The sequence below is a fragment of the Dioscorea cayenensis genome, chromosome 14 (assembly GCF_009730915.1).
Source record: "Dioscorea cayenensis subsp. rotundata cultivar TDr96_F1 chromosome 14, TDr96_F1_v2_PseudoChromosome.rev07_lg8_w22 25.fasta, whole genome shotgun sequence".
NCBI classification, from domain to species: domain Eukaryota; kingdom Viridiplantae; phylum Streptophyta; class Magnoliopsida; order Dioscoreales; family Dioscoreaceae; genus Dioscorea; species Dioscorea cayenensis.
In genome coordinates, this window is record NC_052484.1 from 17339381 (window position 1) to 17364620 (window position 25240).

Sequence of the window (25240 nt, forward strand, 5' to 3'; positions counted from 1 at the left end):
GATCTTCTCTGTGGACCAACGTCCCCTTTTTTAGCACTTTATTACACAATTGGCACGTACACTTGCATCTCTATCAATCCAACTACCACAAACCTACATGTGGTAAGTTTCTTTAAAATGACTATATTCATTACTCTCCACCTTTTTTATATGAAGTAATTCCAAATCTGAAGTAACCATTTGCAACCAATGTCGCTAGAAATATTTAAGATTTAAATATCATAACAAAGTACCAAAAGAGAAAGAATTCTAAGGAAATTAATTAATAAAATGCTAGAAAAACATGATCTCTCATGAACTAAATATGACAGAATGTTACACTTGTTCAACAACAAAGGAGTCATGGAGATGCTGATGAACATTAACAGGGTTGTTATCACTGTCGAGCTTATCTCCAATCTCAACACATGGATGAGCAATAGCTTGTGTGGAAGTAGTCGCACTCTTACTTAATGATCCTTTGTTCTTCCTGTATATCATATATAGTATAAGTTGCATTGCACCTAGCACACTTCCACATCCATTTGGTATCTACACAAGTGAAATGATAGTAATAAGACAATTTTACCCTCCATGTGTAAAACTAGTTAGGGTTTGAGAATTTTTTTTCAAGAAATCCTATAAAAATTTTGAAAAAGAATACCGCAATGAAGATGTCATGACCAAAGAGGCCATAGATGAACCAAAATGTAGCACACAAAAAGACAAGCAATGACAGTAAGAAAGGCATGAACTCCACGCTTTTTGTTTTGATCACCAAACTCTACACGTAAAATGAAAATATTACATAAATAAAATATTTAAATATGATATCAATAAAAGATTTTCAACATAATATTTGCATTACCATGACAGCAAGTGGTGAGCCGTACATGCAGACAGAGAATATGACAGCAGCAGAACCACAAAATACTTTTCGAGTTTGACCATGGATTGCTAATACAGAGACTAGAGCAACCGAGGTAAATATGGTTACAACTAGTGCTAATAAGCCCATCATATGTGACTTTACCTTCTTTGGAGCATATATCAAGAAGATGGTAACATATACAAACTCAATCACTGCCCCTGTGCCATTGATCGTTGATACAAGTAGATTATTTGGAGACACAAATGGCAGACCATACCTTCATATCAATAAAAATCTATTATTCATTATTTATTATTCATCTTATAAATAATTAAAGAAGTAAGATGCCACACACAAAATAATTATATCCATATAATTAATTATGCCTTGATATGGAGCCTATCAAAACCAATATATATATATATATATATATATATATATATATATATATATATATATATATATATATTAAGTAAAAACTCGAACTTACTTTGGCTTGAAATTTAACTATATATAATATATATGAAAGAAGACATTGGAAGGTAGTCTGGAATATTTATATAATTTGAAGACAAAAAAGTATAACTTACATTTTTAATTAGTAATAGCAGAAAAGTGTACATGAGAAAGCATACCAAGCGGAGAGAAGGCAGTTGAGAAGAGTCATGTTGTATGGCACCCCTGAAAAGTCCTCTGTGGTCTTCTTCTTAATGATCCTCCTAAATGTAACCCTATAAAATAAAAGTTATAGTTTAACCATAAAATCCATTGAAAATTACAATAAAAGATAAATTTAATGAATTTCATATAATTCATGCATGAATGACTATGAAATGATCCAAGAGAAATCAATAAATCAATAGTTAGTAAAGAAAAAGAAGAAGGATTCTTATTCTTACGTTGGAGATAAGAAAAGAAAGAGAGCAATAGCATTCCCTGCTCAAAGTACACGAAAAAAATTAAAAACATAACCAAGAATCAAACGCTTAAACATTAGAAAGGATATATAACAAGAAGAGTTCATACCTAAAACTCCAAACAAGAAATGCAAGACTTGCATTTCTCCTCACCTTGAAGAGCAAAATCTCTAACAAATTAAAGAAGCTTGAAAGAAGAGTTGAATGAAGTTCCAAGCTCTTCCTTGTGCTCTCTATATCTCTTTGTATGGTGTTATATAGAAAGACGAAGGAAAAGAAGAGAAGGGTAGTTGGAAAAACAATTAAGTGATACAAACTTTTGCATTCAATATTTTATGCTTATCCACTTCTTCAAATTGTTGCAATGTTGCCTTTCTTAGTTCTCTTGACAACACATCACACACACTCTCTCTCTCTCTCTAAAATGAAGTTATACGTGGAACGATGTAGAGTTTTGGCAGATTCTTGGGGTTCACAAGCACATACATACACTAGATTAGCGGTGTGTGTTCATCAGCATACTTCTGGTTCCCAAATTAGAGTACAGTGGGATGGTTTTGGAAACACAGGAATTTTATGTTAAAAGGTCAATTCATATCTAGCATTTTAGTAGTTCACTCAAGATATAAATGAATTATAAATCCTATAGTCTTTATTTATATATGGGGTTTTATTTTGGGTTAATTTTCAAGCTAGTCAATATTCATTCGAATTCTTTTTTGAGTTTGAATTAAGGGTTAGTATTTATTCTTCTTGAGTTCAAATATATATTTTTTCAAAAAATAAAATTTACGGGGATAGAAAGAGAGGTGTGTGTTTGTTTTTTACTTATTATTTTTTTTTACTTATATAGAGACCATATTGTCTTATTTTAAGTTGATTCATATTCATTTTATTTTTTTAATTTTAATTATAGGTTAATGTTTATTCTATTTACATTCAAGTTTATTTGTATTTTAAAATTAAAGTTTGAAAATGATCACTAAATTTTCTATTCACGCATCTTTTATATAAAAGTGACGAATTCAACGAGGTCATAGTTTATCCACACCGTAGATTCCAAAAGAAATAGAATAATACATATATACAAATGTCTTTATATGATGTTGAAAGGTGTTAAGAATTTGTTTTCTTGCCCATAAGGGAAGGAGATGAGTTCAATTGATAGGGACCATTTCTTATTTAGATTACATGTTCAATTTATAAATTCATCTTGTGATTTCATATTTTAGTGATGATAAAAAAAATTTCTTTTATTACATATTAATTATTCGTGAACTTTAAAAATATATACATTAAGCTTTAGTGAACTTTAATTTGGAGACTTTTTTTTTAATTCATAAATCTTGGCTATCAATTTGCACAAGTTATATATATATATATATATATATATTATAATTATAGATGTGTTTGTGCACAAAGTTGGGTTTTTTGTTATAGTTTGCATCCTAACTAATAAATTTAAAAATTAGCTACTTGTAACTAGATTGAGTTTAAACAAGGGACAAAATAACAATTTAAAAATAGCTATTTGTAGATTGAGCTGAAACAAGGGACAAAGTGAAAGAGAGTTTAGTCTCACCTATTAAGTGAAATACAAATTCCTTTTTACTAGAATAAGAAAGAAATAAACTCTTAGATACTCAATACACATGGTAACATACATATACTTTGTCAAACACAACTTCTGAAAATATGTTTGAAGCACTATTTATTATTGAAAATTTATTAAAATATGAACTCAAATTTATTACCATTTATTGAATTGAATTAATTAAAAAATTACAACTTTACAAATATATATATAATATTATATAATTTATATAATTATGATGGAGATTAATAAAGATTAGTTGAGATTGAAGATAAAAAGTTTAAGAAAAAAATAAATAGGGTACTTGATAGGGACATAAGTGTACGTGCCGATCGCGTAATAAAGTGTGTAAGTGCAGAATGTCGATCAACAAGGAATGAGGTGAATAGTAGTAATGACTCTGGACCCAAAAAATAGCCTAAACAATCAAGCGATGTATGTGTGAAGAAAAGCAAATGAACATAAGAAAATACCAGAGGTAACAGGAGAGAAATCAAGGAAAAAAGCGATGTCTGGGCATAGCATTCCTCTAGGATTATGAGGTACAGGACAATGGTTATCTAAACATGTAATCTTATTTGAACTAAAAGATTTCCAGAAATATACAAAACCCTGATTTCTCAGGCGAACTGTAACTAAATAGGTGAGGAGTTGATACAGACATCCACACAATCGCATTAACACTCTATGAAACCTCATTGTGGTCTAATGATAATCTCTTAAGTAGATAATCTCCTCCCAAAAAAAGAAATTACCTCTAATCCGAATACAGAGTAGAAATGAGATTTCTCCTAAAATCAACTCCAGATGATTGCAAAGAGCACGGAAATTATCATCAATCCACTTGGAAGGATTGTGGAAGATAAAGTCTAATAGATACCCTAACCATAGGTGTACCCACTATCCTCTCAAATTGGGTTAAATCTATGCTATTTGCAAGTAGCAATATTAAGTATGATTGATAGGGTTTTCGCCTCGTTAGCAATCAAGCATTCAATCACACAATTAGACTCAAATAGGTATAATTGCAAATAAGAAATCAATTAAGTATCAAAGATCCAACAACCAAAGTCAAGAAAATAAACTCTAGAGTTTAACTATATCCATACATCCACAAATTTGGCCACCATTAATGGAGGGCAAGCATTCAAGATACAAATAATGGAGGAAAAGATGAAAGCCATGAAAACCCTCCTTTTCAATCTCTAGGATGAAGAATCGCCAGAGAAGCTTCCACGCACACAAGAATTACTCTCCAAATCGCTCCTTAAGTACTGGAGATTCATCTCTTTTCTTCCTCAACCTCGCCTACAAGAATCGCCCCCAAAGAATAGAAAGATAGAATAGAAGATGGCTTAAAAATCCTCATAAGTTATATTTATACCCGACTGCCTATGGGCTGCTTACGGGCATAAGGGTTAGGTCGTAAGTGAGCTGGAGAATATGGTCGTGAGCCTTACGGGATGACTTATGGCCGTAAGCCCCGTCCGTAAGGTCTTCTGTTTGTCTTGTATTCTAGCTTACTGCCGTAAGTGCTAGACTGTAAACTTCACTATTCTGTTCCTTGTGACAACCCTTACAGGCATATGATGTGATCGGAAACTCCTTTGGATAGTCTTTACAGGGGTAAGTCTTGCCCGTAAGGTCCTCTAAACTAGCTTTGAATCCATTTTATGAGCATAACCATGCCAGCAAGGTCTTCTGGAATTGACTTACAGCGGTAAAGCTGGCCTTAAGCTACCTGTAAACCACCCAGTTTGTCATGTCCTTATTATAGTGATGCCAAGAGAGCTCTAAATTCATCATTTGAGGTCTAAAAGGCTTTTTTTAGCTCTCCCTCATCTTGAAGTGCTACCCTAAGCCTGTTGATGAGTGTACATTATTCGCATATTCATATCTATTTGTACACTCATTTGGTATGCATTAGAACTATAATGTGGAATTTGGTACTAAATATCATGTGTTTTGCATTAATAGACTTAGGGTAGTGCCTACAAGTAAGGGAGATCTAAAAGAAGAAATTTAGACCAAAAACGATGAAGTTGGAGCTCTCTCGGCATCATTAGAACAAGGACAAGGCAAATTGGGTGGCTTACGGTGGTAAATATAGTCAAGAAGACCTTGCAGGCATGCTTATTCCCGTAAAGAGGATTCAAAGTCAATTCAGAGGACCTTACGAGCAAGGTTTACGCCCATAAGGACCATCTAGAGGAGCTTACAACCTCAATGCACGCCCGTAAGGACAGTCGCAAGAAGCAAACAAAGAAGCTTACTGTCCAGCGCTTACAGCAGTAAGCTGGACCGTAACATATTTAGAAGACCTTACGGATAAGGCTTACAGCCGTAAGCATTCCCATAAGGCTCACAACTATCTTCCCCAGCTCCCTTACGACCTAGCCCTTAAGCCCGTAAGCAGTCGGGTATAAATATAACTTAAGAGGATTTTTAGGGCATCATCTATTCTATCTCTCTATTCTTTGGGGCCGATTCTTGGACGCAAGATTGAGGAAGAAAAGAGCCAAATCTCCAGCACCTTACGAAAGATTCAAAGAGGGATTTAGCCCGGTATTCGAGGGGATTGGAGATTGTAGCCGTCATGCTCACCTTGGCAGCATGCATGGAATCTACCTTGATGACTCTCTATCCTAGGGATTGACAAGGGAGTTTTCATGGATTCTATGTTTACTTTTACCCCTTGTATTTTGAATTCTTGCCCTCCATTAATGAAGGGCCTGATTTGTAGATGTTTGGGCATAGTTGAACTCTAGGGTTGATATTTTTGTGACTTTGGTTATTGGATCTCTTATGCTTTTATTGATTTCTTACTTGAAATCATATCTATTTGAGTCTAATTAATTGTGTGAATAGATGTTTGATGGCTAACGAGATGAAAGCCCTAGCTCTCATATCTTGTATTAATTGCTACGTGACGAAAAAAAATTCCCACCTAGCATAGGCTTACCGCAATTCAAGAAAATAGTGGGTGCCCTCTGGTTAGGGCATTTAAAAGACTTTGTCTCCCACAAGACTTCCTAGTAGGTTAGTGACAATCTCCATGCTCTTTGCAATCATGTGGAGTGTATTTTAGGAGAAATCACATTTCAGCTCTATATTCAGATTAGGAATAATAATCACTCTCTTTGGGGAGAGATTATCTATTTAAGAGATTGTCATTAGCCCACAATAAGGTTTCATAAAGAGTTAATGCGATTATGTGGATGTTTGTATCAGCTCTGCACCTATTCAATTACACTTCGAGTGAGAAATCGGGATTTCGTGTAATTCTAGAAACCTTTCTGTTAAAATAGGATTGCATTCTTAGACAACCATTGTCTTATACGTCAAAGCCCTAGAGGGATGCTATGCCCAGACATCATTTTCTTCCTTGAATTCTCTCCTGTGTTTTTCCCGTATTTTCTAGTTTTTTTTATTTCTGTGTTCACACACTTCACGTACTTTATTAGGCTAATTTTCGGATTTAGAGTTACTACTAGTATTCACCTCCTTCCCTATGGACCAACACTCTGCACTTTAAGCACACTTTATTATGCAATCGGCACGTACTCTTGCATACATCCCTATCACCTGTAAATGTGAAACAACTAGATTTAGCATCGAGTTCCATAATATGATCTTAATGCATGTTGGATGAGTGTACAAATTGGTATAAAATACGTGCATGTTATACACTCATCAAAATTCCACCACACTTAAGCTTTTTCTTTTCCTCAAGTAAAAAAACATTACAAACCAAGAGGAAAAAGTGCAAGACTTCGGGTGCTTAAGAATTGGGGAGTTCCACAAGTAGTTCAAGTTTCCACAATACAAGAATGCTAAAAACTTCAATTTCCAAAAATAGCGAACAATTTATTCAATATAATCATTGTGTGTGTTACAACTCTCTACTTCACTTCTTTCGACCTAGAGAACTTCACTAGTCAAAATTCACAAACAACTTCTTATTCACATGGGGGTAGCTTCACATATCTCCTAAAGTATCCTTTTTCCCTTGAGCGCTCGTTAAAAGAGGTAGCTCTTTCCACATCTTTTAATAGAAAAAGTTAGCTTTCACTCACCTAAAGAGGTAGCTCTTTCTCTCGTTAGGACATACATAATATCCGACTTATCGAGAGTAGGTTTACAGTTCTAATAGGGGTAGTTTTTTCAGTTTCTCAACTTGTTTCTTTCTTTTCAAAACAAATTCTTTCAACTTTGCAAAAAAATTTCTATTCTCCTCATAAAGTAAAATGAACAAATTAAATAAAGCCCAACAATGGCCTAAGTTGTTACAATAGAGAAGTTGTGTGATCTAATTAAGTAAATAGCCAAGAATAGAGTACACACTAAAAAAAAATAGAACTCAAAATGGAACAAGCTTGAATGTGTCCACCCTAATACTAAGAACCTCCCACTATATTAAAAATGCACCGTCAAAAGCATACTTGGCATGTAAAAGAGTTAAAAATGAATCCTAAACCCCTCCCCCACACTTAATTCACTCATTGTCCTCAATGTGTGTAAAAAGAAAGCATGCAAGGCAATGTAAACAAGAATAAGAGGGGAGTGGAATACTATTACTTTGCCGATTCACATAAATGAAGTCATTGAAGCTTGGAACCGCCTAGTGTGTCCATTGTTGTGCCCTCACAGTTGGAGGTCACTCAAGGTCAAGAAATGACCGAGTGAGCATCCCCTTTATATTGAGGATGGTGGGTGTTGCAAATAAATCCTACAAAGTATAAGGAAAGAACATTAAAGCTCAACAAAATAAAAAATAACAAAACAGAAAATAAAATCTAATAAAAGTCTCAAAATAGATATAAAATAGCTAGGGGCCAACCCTTGCCAAAATACTGAATACAAAGTCTGAAATGAAAATACAAAAATGCAATAAATGAAAGAACTAATGCTCAGCCACGTAAGAGGATGGCTCCAGATCAGTCGGAGGATGATGTGGTGTTGCGGGTACGGTAGAGGCTGGTGTGATCCCCATAACAGAAGGTGGGATGGCTAACTGGCTCAGCAACTCCAATGCACGACCCAAGTCGGTAACAAAGCTGCCCTGTGCTGCCATAATCTCCTGCTAGCCCTCCTAGAGCTGTCTAACCTCAGTCCGCAGCTGCTTTATGTCAGAACGGTGTCGAGGAGGACGAATTGATGATCTCGGGGTGCTTGTAGCTGAGGGGAGATAAGTCACTCTCAGTCGCATTGTCTAAGGAGTCTCCTGAAGCTTCTCCAAGAATTGGAGGTAGCCCACTAAGACGAGGAGTGAGTACATATCATGACCCACGTCGTATAACCATCCCAATGGATTTAAGGGTGTCTATCTCGAGGGATGTCATGGTGCCCACTATGACCAGACCCTCCAGCTCCCCAAAGAGTCCCATGTATTGAATGAGATGCGTAATATATGGTCCGTCATAGATGGAACTCAGACGTGTATACTGCCCCTGATGTATGAGGAACTAGGCTAATATAAACCCCAGATGAAATGGTTGTTGCTCTGTCATGTTATATAGATACAATAGCTCATGTTGCCCTATAACCCCCTGACTGTCTGCTCCATAGGCGAATGACCATGCTATCACCGCATAAATTTAGAGCAATACAGGGTTGATGATACATGTTGCCTTGGTAAAACCCGATTCATAGTTTCCTCCTGAGTATAAGTAGTTTCAAACCCTGGCAACCATCTTCCCATAGGGATAGTCAATAAGCAGATGGTCGTAATCATCAGTCATGATAAACTCATTATCATAGAGCCCTATGAATATAGAAAACACTATATATAATTCATTATCAATGGCGTTCAGAACCTTAAGTGCAGTGACATGGTATATGTCCTTTGCAATGTCAAAGAATCGAATCCATCCCCCTATACTAAGAAATCCCCTAACCACTTCATCCAAACAAAACTTCTCCAAAACTTGCCAATCCACAGTATAAAATTTACCAAATCTTTTTATCTTCAAATGGTTGTACCATTCTTAGAAATGTAGACTAGAAAAACTGAGCTCAATGGGCACAGGAGGTGGTATGGTCGTCTGTCGCTTTCAAGATCCCTTCCCTCGCAACTTCCTTGATGCTACTGTGGGCACTTGTTGGGAAGTTGAAATTTAGAATAACCCCTCTTTTGTGGCCCAGCGGTCGTCTGTTTGACTTTAGTCATCCGGCACAAAGAAACAAGTTGTTCATCTTCAAAGAATATGCAAAAAGCTAAATCAGAGGGGTTTACGGCCTGCTTACGGTCAGGCTTACGGTCGTAAGCCTCGGGAAACTTCATCTTTACGGCTTACTTACGGTCATAAGCTAGGAGATGAAGCCATAAGGAACCCCTTTTTGTACAGAAGTTCAAAAGTTTTTTGCGTACAATGCACACAAGATAGCATAGATGATATGCAAAGCAATAACATAACAATTCCACAAAAAAATAGACCTACAGTTAAAATGCACAAGAAAAACAAATATGTCTTCACCTCAAGTGTTGGAATTAGAGGAAAAACTCGGAGGAAGGCAAGGAAGATGAGTCAAAAACACTTCGGATGAAGGGGATGTACTCAAAGGTCACCCACATAAATAAGGGGAAAGAGGGAGACTCCGGCTGAGATGTGGAGAAAATGGGATGTTTATAAAAACGAAGGCACACACTTAGTTGGCGGTGCTAAAAGCCTAACAGGTTACGGCATGCTTACGGGCGTAAGTGACATCCATAAGATCCTCTATCTCGCTTCACGATCTAACTTACGGGCATAAGGGACCGAGGTTCAATCCCATAGAGGTTACAGGTCATAAGGGTTTAAGGTATACCTATAGAGTGCTATAGATAACCCTTATGGTCTCACTTACCGGCATAAGGCACCAGTAAGGAACCTCTAAACTATGCTCAACAGGACTTATGGGATGTAAGTGCACTCGTAAGACTCTCAGGACTCCCCTTGCGAGATGGCTTACGAAGCATAAGATAGCCGTAAAGCTCTTTGTTTAAGGCTTATGGCCCTTCTTATGGGCATAAGTAGCCCATAGGAGTCTGGAAAAATTGAGCAGAGCTTTCCCTATTTTCTACAATTAGGCTTAAATACATGTATGACCTGGGAAGCACAAAATGAGTGTTTAAGAAAACACTCATCCAACCAACACGTGAAAATTCACGACAAGACGAGCAATTTTTTACAAACTCAAAAAAATCTACAAAACTACAACTAAAGACTCAAACTCAACAAAATACGAAAAATCCTTGCTTGGGTTGCCTACCAAAAAGTGCTTGTTTAACGTCATGAGCTTGGCGTACCTAAAAAGCGCATATCATGGAGGCTTTTCATGGAAAAGTTCTTTACCCGGATTAGAAGTATTGCCAAAGTAATATTTTAGCCTCTGACCATTTACCTTAAACATTCTATGTTCCGAATGTGTGATCTCAGTCACCACATAGGGGAATACTTGTGTAATGCAGTAATGTCCTGTCCACCTTCATTTAAGTTTTCCTGGAAAAAGTTCAAAAGAGAGTTATAAAGCAACACATGATCTCCCTCATGAAACTCACGTCCTGACTTAATCAATTTGTTATGATAGATTTTTATGCATTCTTTATAAGTATGAGAGTTTTCAATTGAAGTTTCCTTTATTCTCCTACGGCTTCCAACTCAAAATTTAATAACCTAGTTGCCCAATAGGCTATATGCTCAAACTCAATCAGTAAGTGACATACTTTTCCATATACCAGGTAGTATGGCGAGGCTCCCAAGGTGTCTTATAAGCTGTCATATATGTCCAGAGAGTACCATTTAATTTTTTGGACCAACCCTTCCTATCAAGGGTCACCGACTTCTCTATGATTCATTTTAGTTCACGATTAGAGACCTCCACTTGGCCACTAGTTTGAGGGTGATATGGAGTAGCAACTTGGTGAGTGACATTATACCTTTTGAGAACCCTTTTGAATTGCGCATTGCAAAAATACGTGCCTCTATCGCTAATAATTTCCCTAGGTGCCTCAAACCAAGAGAATAAAATCTTCAGAAATCAACAAACAACTCTAGCATTATTAGAAGGCAAAGCTTGAGCTTCAACCCACCTTGACATATAGTCTACCACTACCAGGATGTATTTATTTACAAAAGAACTAGGGAAAGGGCCCATGAAGTTGATAAAGCAAAACATCAAAAATTTCATAATTAACAATGGGGTTTTGAGGCATTTCAAAATGACTAAAGATGTTACATGTGCATTGGCAATTGTCACAACATTGGGCGTACCTTTGTGCGTCAAGAAAAATGGATGGCCAAAAGAAGTCAGCTTCAAGAACTTTGGCCGTAGTTTTGTTGGCACTATAAAGCCCTCCAACGGGTCCCAAATAATACTGCCTGATGATTTCCCATCCTTCCTTATGTGAAACACACCGTAGGATGACCTGATCTGGAAAACTTGAAACAAGTACGAATCGTCCCATATATAATGCTTCACATCCACAAAGAATTTCTTTTTGAGATGTAAGACTATATCCTTAGGGAAGGACCCGAGCTACGAGGTAATTTTTAAAGTCCACGAAACAAGGGTGTATCAACTTTACCTAACACAGTAATATAATAGAGATGCTCTTCAAGAAAGGAATTAGTAATTTTCACTTCTTCTTAAGGTTTCTCGCCTGGATGCTCGAGTCCTGACAAGTAATCTGCTACTAAATTCTTCGCACCTTGTTTATCTTTAATCTCCACATCAAAGTCCTGCTAAAGCAAAACCCAATGAATTAATCTTGGTTTGCCATTCGTTTTGCTAAACAAATAATGAAGTGCGGAGTGATCGGTAAAAACTATAACTTTGGACAAAATAAGATAGGGATGAAATTTCTCAAATGCAAAAACAACAACTAGTAACTCCTTCTCGGTGGTAGTATAGTTTTCTTGTGCATCATTCGAATTTGTCCTAGAATAGTATAACAATCGATGCATTCACTAGTATCACACCCTGAACTTGGCTTGCCAAACCCGGTGTGCCTACAAATGGCCACACACAATCGGCATACAAGGCCGCAAAACCTAAACCTATTACAAAACAGAACATACAATCAGACACTACTACAAGTTTCAAGGGAAAAGTTTCAAAATATACAAAACTTCTAGAATACAGATCTTAGAGTTTACGAAACAGACAAAGATTTGATCTCAACTAGACCAGGGACATGCTTACTACTTGTTCACTTTTGGCGAGCTATTAAACTTCTGATATGAAAAAAAATTAAACAACAGATTATGAGCTTAATAGCGCAGTACGCACCGACTAAAAATATTGGGATCATAAAAGTTTCAAAATTTCAAAACTCAAACAAAGTATAATAAAATACAAGTTTGTCATAATCAAATTCAAGAGTCAAGTTTTTCAATAAAACATAACTGATAAAAAAGTCAAGTATATATGTCCCACAAATAACTATTGCCAAAAAAATTGTTAGTGGTCATATGTTTACCATCGGTGACCCCAGCCAGAATATCAGAGACCATATGTTTACCCTTGGTGACCCAAGCCAGAATTATCAAAGGTCGTTATTCTTCACCAACGAAATCTGTGGGAAACTATAGTTTCAATTTCACAGGTACATGTAGACAAGGTCAGTATTTAACCCTCAATGACAGAGTTATTGCAAAGTTAGTTGGTGACTACAAGTTATTATGTCCAAATATTTTATGTCCAAACCTTTATCAAAATAGAATACAAAAATTCGATGATCACGTTTTCAGATAATAAATAATTCCAATTCATTTTCAAATCTAAATACTTACATGTGAATTTCAAATAATAAATAAATAAGTAATTCAAAATATAAATCGAAATAATCAGTATTTTCTCAAAAATTCCAGAAGTTCTAAAAACTTGAATTTTTGAGTAAATACATATAATAGGATTTATATGTGGGATACTTTACCTGTCTAACGGCCAGATTTGGAATTAACACCAATTGAGTTTTCTCGGAAAGTCATATATTTGGGAATAACCCATCAAAATTACAAACAAAATAAATTCTAGGATACACATGAATGCAAAAACATTTTCAAGACACCAACGAAACTACAAAAGTCAAGACTAATAACCAATTCCCCTACAACCCTTAAGATTGGAATCAGCATAGCTTTGTGAATTCTAACCCAAATCAGAAATTTCAATCTTCTAAGAAAACTAGACATCTACATCTATAACATATCCAAATCTCATAATGATTTGAGATCTACAAAATTTAAGCGATCACTTTTGATAATCATAAACATGCGAACCAGCAATTTCAGACATGCCTTTTCTAATAAAATATATCTCACAACATATAACTTTAAATAAGATTAAAATTTTGGAGCATATAATTAACTCAAAATTAAACAACTTTCTTATTAAACATAAGTCTTGATTAAACCTTTAAGATCATTAAATTCTCTAATCAATCTTCATGCATTCTACAGAAATGCCATTGAGCACACCTATAGAATCTGATCATATCTCACAAATTACAGGGGTAACAATTTTAAAATTTGGTAGAGCTAAAGATACGATCATCTTCTACAACTTTTCTATATTAGTATAAATCTAGATCAAACTCTACAATCATGAAATAAATTAATAAATTATCAAGCGTTGCACAAAAATTTTGTCCATATCACCTGAGTTTAAAGCCTATAATTTACAAGATACTCATGCACAAATTTTGAAATTTGTTAGTCAGCTAAATAAGATCAATAGATCCAATTTCTGCATTGTGATATCTCCCAAATTAAATAGATATATTTTCTATGCTATAAGAAAAATTTCTAAAACCTATCAACTTTATAGCCATCGAATTTCTAAGAAAAATTACATCCCAAAGAAAAGCTCTTCAAGAAAACCTCAAGAACTCATTATCTTCACTATAAACTTGTACATTCTCAATTTTATCCCCACAAACCCAAATATCAATAGCATCTTCAATTGTAAATTTTGTCAAGGACCATATCAAAAGGGATAATCACCACAATCAACCAATGATTCAAGATTCCAATCAATCAAGCCCTAAATATGCTTCAATAAAGTACCAGATCAAATACTCCAACAACACAAATAAGAATTAGAGGATTCTCTCTTACGAATGGTGACAACATCTCATTTTTTTATTAAATCCCTAAATAAAAACCCCCAAATTTTCAATCAAGCTATTATACCAACATTAATTGAAGGTCAGAACATTCTAATCTCATAATATCAACCCCAAAATTTCAAAATAATCAAAAAAAATTAAGAATTAGATTCTTACTTCAACAATAATAGTGAAACCAAACCCTTGACCATGAGACCCATCCCTTTTCCTTGTCCCCGGCACCACACATAAACAAGGAGAAACGCTAGATCTAACTTTTCTTAAATGACAAAACTAAGACAGAAGGAGGCAAAAAGGTGGGTAAGGTTTGATAAAATAACTGAAACATAAAGTATAAAACAAAAAAAAAAAATTAAACCTAACCTATGAATTTAACATTAGAATTTAAAAAAAATAATAATAATAAAGTGGGGCCCACAACTAGTTTCTCCTTTAGGACCCGTTTGGATCATGGATTGTCTCCTTGGGAGTGGAAATCACTTGCACCCATGAATCCTTAACCCATGTTTGGTAACCAGGAAAGACATAAATAGTGTCTTTTTATGGTAATGGGATTAATGCATGTGGGTGAGTGGCATTACTTGAAAAAATGGGGGCTTTGGCTCTCCCTAGCATGGAAATGCCCATATTACCTCTATTTATATTTAATAAATATTTCAAATTAATATAATTAATTAATAGATTTAATTATAACAATTTAAATAAATAATAATTGAAAATAATCATATTTAAGTTATTTTTTATAAGTGATTTTTTTATTAATTAATTATATGTTAATAAAAATTATCACTTAAATAATTAATTATAATAATTTAAATTAAAAATTTAAATTATAGTAACATATATACATATTGATTACATAATAAAATAATTTAAATATCATTATTTTTTAACTATTATTATTAATTATTATAGTTAAATATGTTAATTAAATATGTGAATTAATTATATTAATTTTAATTATTTAACTATAATAAATTAAAATAAATAATTATATTCTAAATATTAAATAATAAATAATGTTAAACATTTATTATTAAACACAATTCATTATTTTATACAAATGATTTTATTTATACAAAAGGGTATAAATGTATTTTTCATTTTATCTCTCTAGCTTACTTTTTCCTATTCCTAACTCTCATTTCCTCCAACCAAACACCTCCATTATTATCCTCGTCTTTCCCCCTATTCTTATTCCTATTCCTCCCTTCTTCTTCTTCTTCTTCTTCTTCTTCTCTCTCTCTCTCTCTCTCTCTCTCTCTCTCTCCCCCTTTTCTCCCCCTCTTCCCATTCCTATTCCGCCCCTCTCCCTCTCTTCCTATTCCTATTTCGCAATTCAAACGGGCCCTTAGTGTCTCAAATGCTAATAGACATTCCATAAAGAATTCACAAGGTATGTCCTTCTCAAGAAGCTTAGTGAAAGGCCAGGTTATCTTCAAAAAATCCTTAATGAAACGCATGTAAAAACCTGCATGCCCAAGGAAACTCCGTAGGATAGAGGTGGAAGTTTCTCAATAGTTTCAATCTTCGCTTGATCAACCTCTATCCCATGTTGAAATATTTTGTATCCCAAAACTATTCCTTCACGAACCATGAAATGACATTTCTCAAAATTTAAAACCAAGTTGGTTTCCTCGCACCTCCGTAGGACCTTCTTCACGTTTTCCAAGCATTGTTCAAAAGAGTCCCCGAAGACAAAGAAATCATCCATGAAAACTTCCATAATATCTTTCAATAAGATCATCAAATATGGAAGTCATACAACGTTGAAAGGTGGCAGATGCATTGCACAAGCCGAAAAGCATCCATCTATATGCAAACGTATCGAAAGGACATGTGAAAGTGGTCTTCTCTTGATCTACTTGATCGATTGGAATCTGAAAATATCCTGACAACCCATCCAAGAAATAGTAAATATATTCAGGGTAATCGTTCTAACATTTGGTCGATAAACAGAAGAGAGAAATAATCATTTCTTGTAGCATCATTCAACCGCCTCTAATCGATGCACACTCTCCAGCTTGTAACAATGAGCATAGGAATCCATTCATTTCGCCCATTAGTGATAACTATCATTTCCCCTTTAGTGGGTACAACCTAAATGGGACTAACCCAAGTACTATCAGAAGTCGGATAAATTACCCGGGTGTCTAGTAGCTTGATCACTTCAGCTTTCAATGCAATTATCCCTTGATGTTCCTTAAGAACTTCAACTAACCTCTTCTTTTACTCAACAGATAGATGGGCTAAGATAATAACCAAAAGTTTAGAGTTTTCGGCCAAAAAGGCGTATTCTAAATGCTCTGATAGCTTCTTCAATTCAAGTTTAAGTGGCTCTTCGATTAAAGTTTTTAATTCCTCATTGTGAATACCTAATTTTCTCCTCTACACCTAGTTTATCCATCTCTAGTGATTGCAAGGCACTGTCATTCCCTTGATGTTCCTCTTCATTACCCACTGATACTGACATCTCGCTCTGAATTTCTGACGAAGATGAAACTCTAAGCTCTCCCTCTTGCTGCTCTCTCAAAGAACCTACAAAGTGATCCAATCCCGCTTCTAATGTTTGTTGGTTTAAATTCTGAAAGGGTTTTGATTCAAACTGAAACAACTAGTCACATAATTTTTGTCATTATGTCCTCCCCACTACCTTTTGTAGAATAATCATTCTTCTCCGAGTAACTTTGTTACATGACATTGTCCAACCTTTTATTCATAACAACCAATTGGTCAATTAACGCATGGATCATCTTTATAAGGATGATCTAAAAATATTTAGCAAATGAAAATGATAAATAAGAATGTCCATGATGAAGCAAGTAAAAATTTGGGATTAATTAGGAAATGAATGGCTAAAGTGACGAATATTCAAGTGTTCCTAATATCACTAATCTTCCCCGACAAGCCAAAAACTTGATAGTGACGCAAGTGTACGTACCAATCACGTAATAAAATGTGCGTAAGTGCAGAGTGTCAGTCCAGAATGAAGAAAGTGAATACTAGTAATGACTCTAAACATGAAAAATATCCTGAAAAGATCGAGTGGTGTATGTGTGAACAAAAGTAAATTAAAAAAAAAAAGAAAATACGGGAAATTAAAGGAGAGTAGTCAAGGAAGATAGGCAATGTCCAAGCAAAGCATCCCTCTAGGGTTATGAGGTATAAGACAACAGTTGTCTAAACATACAATTCTATTTGAACCGAAAGGTTTCCAGAATTATACAAAACCCCGATTTCTCAGACAAAGTGCAATTGAATAGGTACAGAGCTAATATAGACATCCACACAATCGCATTAACACTCTATGAAACCTTATTGTGGGCTAATGACAATCTCTTAATTACATAATCTCCGCCAAAGAGAGAGATTATCCCTAATCTGAATACATAGTAGAAATATGATTTCTCCTAAAATCCACTCCACATGATTGCAAAGAGCATGAAGATTATCACTAACCCACTTGGAAAGATTGTGGAAGATATAGTCTCCTAGATACCCTAACCAAAAGTGTACCTACTATCCTCTCAAATTGTGGCAAGTCTATGCTAAGTGGGAATATCTTCTCGTCACGTAGTAATACCAAGTATGATAGCTAGGGCTTTTACCTCATTAGCAATCAAGCATTCAATCACACAATTAGACTCAAATAGATATAATTGCAAATGAGAAATCAATTAAAGCATCAAAGATCCAACAACCAAAATCAAGAATATAAACCCTAGAGTTTAACTATGCCCAAACATCTACAAATTAGCCCTTCATTAATGGAGGGCAAGCATTCATGATACAAATAATGAAGGAAAACATGAAAGGCATGAAAACCCCCTTTTCAATCATTAGGATGAAGAATCGTCAGAGAAGTTGCTTGACTAGCCTCCAGCACGCCGCCAAGATGAGCTTGACGTCTACGATCTTCAATCCCCTTGAATGTACATATATCCAAATCCCTCATCAAATCTCTCCTTAAGTGTTGGAGATTCGCCTCTTATCTTCCCTAACCTCGCCATCTAGAATCACCCCCAAAGAATAAAAGAATAGAATAGAGAATGCCCTAAAAATCCTCATAAGTTCTAATTATACCCGACTGCTTGCATACTGCTTATAGGCGCAAGGACTAGGCCGTAAGAGAGATGTAGAAGATGGTCACGAACCTTACGCTAACAAATACAGTAGTAAGTCACATCGTAAGGTCTTATGTATGTGTTGCGGTCCATCTTACGACCGTAATTACTGGGTCGTAAGCTTCATTATTCTGCTTCTTGCGACTACCCTTACAGGCGTACGCTGTAGTCGTAAGTTCCTCTGAATGGTCCTTACCGGGTGTAAGTCTTGCCCGTAAGGTTCTCTGAAACTAGCTCTAAATCGCTCTTACAGGCATAAGCATGCCCGCACGGTCTTCTGGAATTGACTTACGACCATAAGGTTAGCTGTAAGCTACCTATAAGCTACCCAATTTGCCTTGTCCTAGTTATAATGAATCCTAAAGAGCTCTAAATTCATCGTTTAAGGTCTGAAATGCTTCTTTTGGCTCTCTCTCTCTCTCTCTCTCTCTCTCTCTCTCATCTTGAAATGCTACCCTAAGCCTGTAAATGCGAAACGCACTAGATTTATTATCGAATTTCATAATATGATCTTAATACATGCCGGATGAGTATACAAATTGGTATAAAATATATGCATGTTGTACACTCATCACAGCACTATACTGAATCAGCTACTAATCACCCTTACAAGATTTGTTTAGTATATTTTAGAATTTCTCTCAGTTCAAATAGGATTGCATACTTACACAACCTTTGTTCTATACCTCACAAACCCTAGAGGAATACTATGCCCGGACATCCCTTCTCCCCTAGTTTCTCAATTTTTTTATTTCATTGATATTGCTTTTGTTCACATGCATCACTATTTTCGTTTAGGTTAATTTTCTAAATAGGAATTAGTACTAGTATTTTCAATCTTCCTTGAGGATCAATACCTTGCCTTTATGCACACTATTACTACTTAATCGGCGTGTATACTTGCGTTAGCCTCTATCATTCCTCCTCACTTTAGATTTAAGAGGGAGGTCATGATAAAGAAATATACATGATAGCAAGCCGTGACATCTTTTATGCCACAAGGACTATTGGGCCTCCTCCAACGAAGTAATACGTACTTAAACATAAAAGTATAATGCTTGCTAATAGATAATATAAATTCATACATATTGAAACAAAGAACTGAATTTTAAAATAATAAATAATAAAAGCTTGTCTTAATTAATCAATCTAACAGTTAAGCATGAACTCAAACAATTTCATGTGGAACAGTAAACCCAATCATATCTCCAAGACCAAAATTCCAGTAATTAAGCTCAAAACCCTAAAACAACTGATAAAAGAAAGAAAAGAAAATCCCCTAGCATTTATCTCTAATCTTCAAAATCCACCACCACCTCTGTACTGTTGCTGTGAAGGAGTACTATAATTAGACTGTAACTTCACAAACCCTAATTTACCCTGCATTCCATCCCTAGCATACTGTTCCCAGGCTCTCTGCTCCTCCAACATGAACATCTGCTTCCTTTCCATCTCCGACATCTGCACATATGACGGTGGTGGCACAGCTTGCGATGCCACAAATGGATCCCCGTCCCCTCCAACAGCTCCTGGCAGAGCCGGCAATGCAAGTATTGCCGGCGCTGCCACAGGCAATGCAACACTACTAGCACTCCCATCAACCACCAATCTATTCATCATCATCTGCTGATCAGATTGTTGATACAATCCATCCAACAGAAGCATATCTAAATTACCACCAAGCTTCGGCATTCGACTCGATAAGACGCCAGCAGACTGCACCAGTGCCGTCTCCCAGTCATCACCCTCATCTTCACCCTTGAACTCCTGCCACTCCATACTTCCATTAAACAATGCCAGTGCCAGCTGATTATCATGTTCTTCACAACTTTTCAGTGCTCCATGATCACTCAAGTCCAATAAATGTTGCTCTTGTTCTTGTTCTTGATCTTTATCTTCTTCTTCTTCTTCTTTCAATGATCACGGCAAGCTCATCATCTTTTTCATGTTGCTCATCATTGGACTGTGTATCTGTATCTGGAGGTGGAGGTAACGTAGGAACGTTGTGATTAATATCATAGTTGATCTCAAGCTGCAGGTCAGGATCTTGTACATTTTGATGGGTGGTGAGATTGGTACGGTGGCGGATGAGTTCATCCATGAGCTCTAGTTTATCTGAGGGGATGCTGTGGATGAAGGGAAAGTCATAGGTACGTGAAACCGATGAGGATTTGCACCAGATTGTAGAAGGAGGAGAGGTCTTGTAACTGTTTAGATAGGCGAGTGAATATGGCATGAACACAGACACAGTCAGCAATCTCCATTTCCATGAATCGATCAATGAAAATGTTCATAATTTCATGGATTTCATAGTATGTTTGGTGGCTCTCTCTGATCAAAGGTTGCAATGCCATTGCTACTATCCTATTGTTCCTAGCTGCCCCTGCATGCATGCCATGCACGTAACTACTACATTAGATCTCTTTTCTTGCTTTTTTTCATATAAAACCCTAAAGACTATTGTACTAATATTTTTTTCTATAAGAGTTAAAAACGTCTTCTTTTATTGAATATAAAAACGTCTTCTTTTATTTGATGACATTTTCTTGTGTTGGGTTTGAGAAACATATTATATGAAAACAAACAAAAAAACATATATATATATATATATATAACCATGAGAGATTAGAACTAAAGCTAACCTGTAGGACGACAAGCGAGGAATCGCTCCAAGAGCTGCAACAAGTGCTGCATCTTGACAAAGATCCTATCCGTCTTCATTTCCCTCACCGGAGTAGCTCTGGTAGCCACCGTCGTCATCACGGCCACTGCATCCTCGTCCTCAGACAAACTAGCCGCCCTACTCCTCCTCTGCTGCCTTCTCCCATGCATCCTATACTCAAGCCTCTCATCAAGATACCTCGCATAAGCTCTAACAAAAGTAGAGAAATCCCATCCATCAGCCCTGGACTGATCCCTGAAGTCAGATAGGTTAAACATGCGTGTCCCACGGCGAGTGGAAAAGAAGATCTCTTGCTCGTATGCAGGGTCACCTTCAACAAGGACACGGTGGATAAGGATTAGGGTTTTAAGGGCAACGGTCCAGCTACGGGTCTTGGAGAGGCGACGAGAGAGAGTGGAAACACAGGAAGAGATGAATGCACGGGAGTAGCTGGTGAGGCTGAGGATCTCACGGATGTAGCGTTCTTCGGCAGGGTAGTCATCGTGGCGGGTGGCTTTGACAATGGCAACGTCGAGGTCGGAGAGGGATGCACTGTTACCTACTTTTGCAAGGCTTATGCTTGTTTGGTCTTTCACTGCGCCGAGAGCTCGCCGGATTGTGTTTTGAGCCATTTGGCTTTGGTTTTTGGTTGTGTGCAAAGAGAGATGAATGGTAAGAGAGGGAGAAGAGAATGGAATGGCGAGAGAGAGAGAGAGAGAGAGAGAGAGAGAGAGAGAGAAGGGAAGGGAGAGAAGCTAAGGAAATGAGAAGTTAAGGGTGGTGTTCCAGCATTGCCGGAGATTGGGAATGAACTATAAGGAAATGACTGCGTTGACCTTTGACCATTTCCCCAAACTTAATTTTGGATGGCTTAATTAGTTTGGTAATGAAAACATAATTTAGTTTCACTCTCGCACACATTGGCATGGGCTCGATTGGTTCCTGAAATTTTTTTGAATATGCACGAAATAAAATTTTATTCACCTTATATGAAGTATGATAAAATTTATAAATTTTTTAGAGCAAATAAAAAAATTATAATTAGTGTGCTATAATAGTTATATAAACTATGTCACGCCCCAGCCCCACAAGCCGGGTCCACTGACAGATCGGCCGCATCCAATGGGACTGGGCCCCACTGGGTGCAAGGCCTCAGGTTTGACCTGGTCAGAGTCAACCTTAACAGGTAGAACAGAAACAATGATATAGACTACAAATAGAGTCACAGAAATATAGATAATAAGATATGGACTATGACAGTCCTACAGAGTACACAAGTAGTTTACAAGCCAAATTATACAAACAGGATACAAGTCTCACTCATACAGAATAAAATAACATATAAGGTTCACAACCTCAAAGAACAGGTATTTGACAAGTCACAACTACAGAAGAAGCCCCAGAATAACCCACTGATCCTAAGCTTGATCTTCTCTTGTGGAATGAAAAAATTCACAGAGTACATAAGCCACAAGAGCCCAATAGGATCGCAGAAAATAACAGAATAATTAATAATTCATACAGATTATCAGAAAATACAGAAAACACATAGAAAAACAGACATGTACATCTCCCTGACTGATAACAAAAATCAATAGCACGAGGCTGGATCATCAACTGTGAAGTCGGAACATAACAGAATATCAACAACCGGAGCTTGATCTTCGACCGCAGTCGGAACGGACACGCATGTTCGGTAGTGCTACTACAGAAAACATGTGCACATGGCTAGGACTTGCTCCTCCTAGCTGGGTGAGCCAGGAATGGAGATGTACTAAACCACAGAAAATACAGAATACAGATTGAGAAAATACCAAATAAATCACTTGACAAAATAAATAACTTGAATAATTAAACAAATAACAAATACATAATAATAAATAAGATATGAATAAATGTTGCAAGAACAATATAATTAAATAAATAAATAGCCACACACAAAAAAAAATATATGGAATTATACGGTGCGAGAGCCTACCTGGCTCCGAGCTAAGAAGTTGGATTCGACAAGTCCCGCGAATTCGGGCTCACTACAGGATCTACCCAAACAGAATAATCTAACTTAGGTTACAAAATCTTGGGCCGGGACTAACTTACAACTACAACCCGAGCTAATCCAACAATTAAAAGATTTCAAGGCTAGCAAGGAAGCAAAACAATCATACACATTAAAAGAAACATAAACAATTATTATGACCAATCTGAATGATTTAAGAAGGAAGTGTTATACTTCGAAATAAAACTCACTTATCAAGTTGAACTCACATGCCAACTAGATAAATCTAGAACAATTGCACGTCTAGAATGAATACACAGTACAAGTACTAGCAACTAAAAATTTTCAGGAGAATTAAAAAGAGTTAAGCCAATAAAATTAACTATGCTTAAATAATTACACCAGGAAGGTTTGCATTAAACACTAGCACATAAAAATTTTCCAAATCCATTATCATAATAAACACGTTCAAAGATATATGTATATATATTACTAACATGCCCACACAAACATTAACAGATAAACTCAATTTTAAAGTAATAATAAAGAAAACCAACTTTGGAAAGGAATTGTCAGAAATGGGTAAATTCTCAACGCAAGAGGATTTAAAAAAAAAAAAGAAACTTAAATGCATGCATACATTAATATATATATATATATATATACACACACAATTAAACCTATAAGATAACAATTCAAAAACCCAACCAAAACACTGGCCATAATATAAATCTTGCAGCAAGGATACACATGAGTACCAGGTGAACTACACTAACAAAATAAAACATACTTTCAGGTTGCTACGCATGCTTACAAAAATCAAGAAGGATAAATAAAATCTTAAGACAACAAGGTTGCATGTTCACATCATGTTTCAAAGTTACATCATGCACACATAAAAACCCAAGATAATAAAACACATCCATCACATGAAGAACAAACATTAGAAAACTTCTCAGGCTCAACATGCTCAAAGAATTAAACAAAGTTTTAATCAAGACATAAAATGACAAACAACCCCACAAGGTCAAGCATTCAACACCAAAAACACCTACCTCTAAACTTGTTGGTGAAGAGATCCTCCAAAATCCAAGCTTCAAGAGAGAACAGAAATTGAAAATTCGGCCAAGGTGTTGAGTTGTTATCAAGGAGGAAAGAGCTTTAGAGAGAAGAATGGTTTGGTTTTCAGACAAGCCTTTAATAGCATCCCATAATCTCAATTATGAGCCTCAAATAATTCATCATCAGGCAGACAAGATCCCATAATTTAAGGGCAAAGAGACAAAGGTGGGGCTCACTCACAAATAATTTCTCAGTCAAACCAGTCAAAGCACTTCTCACTCAGCAAACATTACAATATATGTCCCTTATAATCCCATATAAGATGGTGTTTATGGTCTTTATAAAAAAAACATAATTTAAATTTATTGAAACATGATTAACCAAATAATTTAATTTATTCAAACATATTTAATCATGGCCTCCTCTTTATTGTGTTTACTCCACCAAACACATAAATTAAAAGATCATTTGTGTTTTATAAAATTGCATGCGTTCCAGCATCAACAAACCTCATAAGTAATTTACTTATTGGGTTCCTTTCTACATATTTTATTTTAAAAGCAAAAATTAGATAAACCACTTAAAAAATATTAAGAAAAAGCAGTTATAAATTTGATATGGAAACAAGTACCAAATATACATTAGAAAATTGATAAGATTAATCAGCAATACTGATGAGGTGAACAGACAATACAAGACTAACAAACTCCCAAGAGCCTTGCTTCTCTTCCACCCGTGGCTTAAGGATAGTCAAATTCATCTCACCAAAGTTTATGAAAGAACTAATAAAACTTAGGTTACATTTAAGGGGCGTTTGGTTGTCAATAGTAGATTTGGAGAGGAGTGGAATAGGAGTGACATGAAGGGTAGTGGAGTAAGAGTGAAAATGAAGAATGTGTTTAGAAAGTGTAATTTATTGGGAATG

General features: G+C 35.8%; 2 protein-coding genes and 1 long non-coding RNA gene across 3 annotated transcripts; all 3 read right to left on the reverse strand.

Moving 5' to 3' along the window:
* Positions 1-290: 290 nt before the first annotated feature.
* Positions 291-1981, reverse strand: LOC120276344 (bidirectional sugar transporter SWEET1a-like). The gene is made up of 6 exons (XM_039283068.1): positions 1877-1981; positions 1750-1786; positions 1486-1581; positions 848-1127; positions 644-763; positions 291-531 (listed from the first exon to the last, which is right to left on the reverse strand). The coding sequence occupies exons 1-6, from the start codon at positions 1908-1910 to the stop codon at positions 316-318; spliced, it is 783 nt and encodes a 260-aa protein (XP_039139002.1). The 5' UTR covers positions 1911-1981; the 3' UTR covers positions 291-315.
* Positions 1982-19894: 17913 nt separating this feature from the next.
* LOC120276205 (putative clathrin assembly protein At1g03050) lies at positions 19895-21889 on the reverse strand. Its single transcript, XM_039282929.1, is given in 4 exon segments — positions 19895-20401; positions 20520-20774; positions 20776-20978; positions 21238-21889. Coding segments are annotated over 4 exon segments (1617 nt in total).
* A 574-nt stretch (positions 21890-22463) lies between these two features.
* On the reverse strand, positions 22464-24441 carry LOC120275927. The gene is made up of 3 exons (XR_005541177.1): positions 24309-24441; positions 23236-23296; positions 22464-23031 (listed from the first exon to the last, which is right to left on the reverse strand). It is a non-coding gene; the product is annotated as an uncharacterized LOC120275927 (long non-coding RNA).
* Between the last annotated feature and the right edge of the window lie 799 nt (positions 24442-25240).

Coding starts and splice junctions, on each gene's coding strand:
- LOC120276344 (XM_039283068.1), bottom strand. CDS start 1,910: ATGCAAGTCTTGCATTTCTTGTTTGGAGTTTTAG. Junction 1,128..1,485: donor AACTGCCTTCTCTCCGCTTG/GTATGCTTTCTC, acceptor ATTGATATGAAG/GTATGGTCTGCCATTTGTGT. Junction 532..643: donor GTCATGACATCTTCATTGCG/GTATTCTTTTTC, acceptor TCACTTGTGTAG/ATACCAAATGGATGTGGAAG.